This window comes from Zophobas morio, unplaced genomic scaffold (assembly GCF_036711695.1).
Source record: "Zophobas morio isolate AGI-343-1 ecotype UQ-CSIRO unplaced genomic scaffold, CSIRO_AGI_Zmor_V1 ptg000030l, whole genome shotgun sequence".
NCBI classification, from domain to species: domain Eukaryota; kingdom Metazoa; phylum Arthropoda; class Insecta; order Coleoptera; family Tenebrionidae; genus Zophobas; species Zophobas morio.
In genome coordinates, this window is record NW_026972135.1 from 4,870,900 (window position 1) to 4,874,940 (window position 4,041).

The following is a 4,041-nucleotide window of genomic DNA, read 5'->3' on the forward strand; positions in this document are numbered from 1 at the left end:
TCGTGGAACATCGATAATCTTGTGAATCCCAACTACTTGTCGTTGACACTTTCCATTTAGGTATTTAATGAAAAATCGACTATCATGAAAATTTTGTGCTCAAAGAGCTATATATTTCTGGTAAATATTAAAATATTCTTCTCCCATAACGGTAAATAATCTTGGCTTTTTACTTTTCGTATGAGGAATCGTTACAAGTAAACCTGATTTAACATTTTCAATACTGTGTATATTCCTGACAACGGCATGCGCCACTCATTCCGAAGATACAACAACCTAAAGGACATTTTATATAGTGCAATCATTTCATTAATTTAAGTTGTAAATTTACTTTCGTAAATAAATATTTTTCATTTGGAGCATGGCTTAAAAAATCTTCTATTTGGTCATTTGTTAAAACTCTTGATTTCTTTGACTTGTAATCTTCCGCTTGTTTCTTCAAAAACGCTCTTAGTATTGAAAATTTTTCTATATCTATGCCTTTTTTTATATTTAAACTCGCCTTTATCATCGAATATTGCGACCATAGAGTGGATGATTTTTTTGTTTTTGCCAAATCGGAAAATACACTAGCAAAACGTTCTCGGAATAGGTTTCAGTGTTTTTGTATGTGCACCATCTCCACAAATAATTATTTTTATTATGATTATTTTATGTTTTTATTAATTTTCGTGGAAATAAACCCCCACAAAAAAAAAAGAAAAAAGAACAGACAAGTTTACTCTAAACCATCCACTAATTCTCTGACTGGCACTCGTTCCAACAGATTGTTAAATATGTTTTCAAACGGATCCGAAAATATTTTCGGGAATTTTCGTTGCCAGTACTCCAAATTTTCTTCCCAGCTTTCTTCAATCGCGATATTTATATCTTCATTAAGCCGCTGATTTTTGAACAAGTTTCTGAAGAGTACCGTTCCCGATTTTGCGTCCATCCTTAATACAGTGTCTTCGACTTTCAAATACTTTTCGTTGTCTTTCTCGTATTCCTCCAAAGTGAATTTTAATTTAAATGTGGGTTTAACTGAAACAAATTTAGTAGATTTTATATGGTTTGAAGTGTTACTTACTCATCGTAGAAGTCGCTGTGGTTGTGGTATTAATATACAACACAATTATCCTCCCAACCATCTGGTAATCAAAGTCAAAAGTGACATTATCATAAAGGAGGGTTAATGTTAAAGTACGTCGGCTATAGTCTAATCTGTAAGTGTTCGTTTCACACTTTCTTAAAACAAAAAAAATGGACACAGAAACTTACTTTGCATCAGTTTTTACGATTTTAGTCAAACCCGAAATTTTATAATTGTAATATTTTTGTCGTATGCCGTCAGCTTCGTTTCCGAGTTCGCAACCCACAGATTTAGGCGCTATAAACGGTTCCATTTGGGGCAAACCATAGTCGTTAATTGGTTGCTTTAATTGTTCGATGGCACCCTGAATAGCTTTGGATAAACACCGGTCGCAATCGGGTTTTCGTATGTCGCATTTTTGGAAACCGGAAGCTGAAAATGTATTTAGTTGGATTAGGAGAAATAGCAGTTCGTACAACTTACGTAATTTCAAAAATTGGTGGTCTTTGATTAGCGTCAGAACGAAAAAAATTGCTAGGTTGGTTTTCATTTTGCTTTCTTGGGTGGTTACTGGTTTAATGCGACGTGTGGGATATGATTTTAGGTTTTATATTTATACGTTTAGATATTTATCGTTTACTGATTTGCATATGTATAATTTGTCGCGGCATACTAATTTGTCAATAATACACAATGCGAATATTTTGGATTTGTACGTTATCTGCATCCGTGTATAACGATTTTGTTTTATATTCATTATGCAAAAAAGTACAGACGGTATATAGGGTGTTCATTTTATCTGTTTACGTCTGACAGTTTTTGCATAGGCAAGATATTATACACCCCAGAGACGACAATCGTCCAGTGTTGATATTCATTTTCTTCTCCACATTACAAGAACGAAGTTGATTGTAATGATGATAACCATCATCTAGTTCTACTAAATAGTGTAGATTACTAATACATTTTGTAATTATTCCATATTTCCATAATCCATGTCTGGAATAATTTCTGGATCGAATTCTATCGCCCACTTGAAAATGGTTCTCGAAACTCGATTTGTTTTCCTTTTTTGCTGATTCAGTGGGTCTCATAAAATCTAACTTGGTTCGTACAATTCTTCCTAAAAAGAGTTCAGAAGGTGTCTGTCCAGAACTTACAAAGTTTTGCGTGTAAATCACCGGGTTCATTCATCATTAGAGAGCGGATTTATAAGCACAAAAAAATTAAGAATAAGCGCTTAAATAAGCGCAACACTTTCATTAAAAAAGTTTTATTTTAAGCAAAAAAGCATTAAAAACATAATCATATTACAAATCAAAGAACACTTCTTAGAACTTTGGATAAAATATTATTACAATAATCCTAGACTTAATATTTTACACGCGTATTTCAATTTTCTATAAAACAATTTATGATTGTAATATGTTCCAAGTTGTCCACTGTAAAATTTTTTCGCCGATCATTTAAAATGTGTTTAAAATTGGAGAATGTGCGTTCAACATCCACACTCGTTGTTGGCGCAAATTTGAATCTTGCAACTAATGTTGAATCTAACTCCAAATTTTCCACCTTCTGGTCTTGTAAAACACGAGCAACGTCGGAAATAACACCGAAACCTGCATTTTTATTTAACACTTCGTCAAGTTTTTGAGATACTCTAGTACCAATATCACCCCTTACTGCGTTTGCTTGTTGTTTAAATTCTTTCACTAAGCTTATGGCATCTACCAACAACATGTTGGGTTTTTCTAACTTTGCTATTACCTCACATACGAATTGATAATTGCTTCTTACAAGAGCTAGATCTTGTCGCAAATCTTTGTTTTCCAAAATATTTATGCAATCTTTAATCGATTGAGAAGAACCTTCGCTAAACTCCGTAACTACTTCCTCAAATTCTTTGATATATTTGTCATAATAAAATGTGGCCTGTAACCATGTTCCCCACCTCGTTATAATCGGCTCTGGCGGCAGTGGTATGTTTGGAAATTTTTCCTTAAAGTGTTGCACTCTTAGTGGGGCTTTAACAAAAATCTTTTTACCATTTGCCACTAATTTATTAACAGTAGGAAACTGCAAACGTATTCCTTCAGCCACTCTGTTTAAACCGTGGACAATGCAAGTAGAGTGAATTAAATTGGGGTACAATATTTTTAGATTATTCCCTGCTTTCAACATATAACGAACTCCATCCGAGATCATCAATAAAATTTTATTTGGCAAAAATAGTGACGTAAGACTGTCATTTACAAATCTGGTAATCGTATTGCCACTTGTTTTATCTAACATTTTCAAACTTACTACATACCCTCGACTAGGGAAATTTTCATTTAAGATTCCAACAATTATATTTGCCACGTATCTTCCACAACTATCGGTTGTTTCATCGACAGCGAACCATAAATAATTATCTCTAATGCGATGTTTAATTTCGTTGTAAACTTACTGAAACACTGGGCCTACATAATTTTTTCGGAGAGTACTTTCAACCGGAATATGTCGATTGCAGTGTTTTTCAAGGAATTCTTGAAGAGGGACTTTCTCCAATTTTTTTAAAGGTATATTGGACTGGATCATCATTTTGCATAAATCGAAATTAAACTGAAACTGCTCATCTTTTGTGGAAGTAGATGCAACAGATTCATGTATGGTCTGCTGTTTAATTTTAGAAACTTCAAACATTTTCTTCCTTTCTACATGAAGAGTCGTTCTGACATGTTGCGTCACGTTATATTTTTTATCATTTTGAATCTAAAACAACGTACATATACAGGATTAACAAAGGAAAATAGATAAAAAAAATTTTGTGGGCTTACGGTTTTCACACAAGCTCTGCAGAATATTTTGTTGTTTTCTAATTTTAATTCTGGAAAATCCCTTATCCACTCATCCGGCGTAGATTTTACTTTCGGCATTCTTTTAAAATATTAGTAATATTACCAAAAAGAACTCAACAAGGGAGAACC

At 33.3% G+C, this 4,041-nt stretch overlaps 1 protein-coding gene across 1 annotated transcript; it reads right to left on the minus strand.

The window, feature by feature from the left end:
* Window positions 1-688: 688 nt before the first annotated feature.
* LOC135139001 (uncharacterized) lies at window positions 689-1,643 on the minus strand. The gene is made up of 4 exons (XM_064069063.1): window positions 1,556-1,643; window positions 1,261-1,504; window positions 1,070-1,203; window positions 689-1,023 (listed from the first exon to the last, which is right to left on the minus strand). The coding sequence occupies exons 1-4, from the start codon at window positions 1,620-1,622 to the stop codon at window positions 719-721; spliced, it is 750 nt and encodes a 249-aa protein (XP_063925133.1). The 5' UTR covers window positions 1,623-1,643; the 3' UTR covers window positions 689-718.
* Between the last annotated feature and the right edge of the window lie 2,398 nt (window positions 1,644-4,041).

Coding starts and splice junctions, on each gene's coding strand:
- LOC135139001 (XM_064069063.1), bottom strand. CDS start 1,622: ATGAAAACCAACCTAGCAATTTTTTTCGTTCTGACGCTAATCAAAGAC. Junction 1,505..1,555: donor CCACCAATTTTTGAAATTAC/GTAAGTTGTACG, acceptor ATACATTTTCAG/CTTCCGGTTTCCAAAAATGC. Junction 1,024..1,069: donor CACAGCGACTTCTACGATGA/GTAAGTAACACT, acceptor AATTTGTTTCAG/TTAAACCCACATTTAAATTA.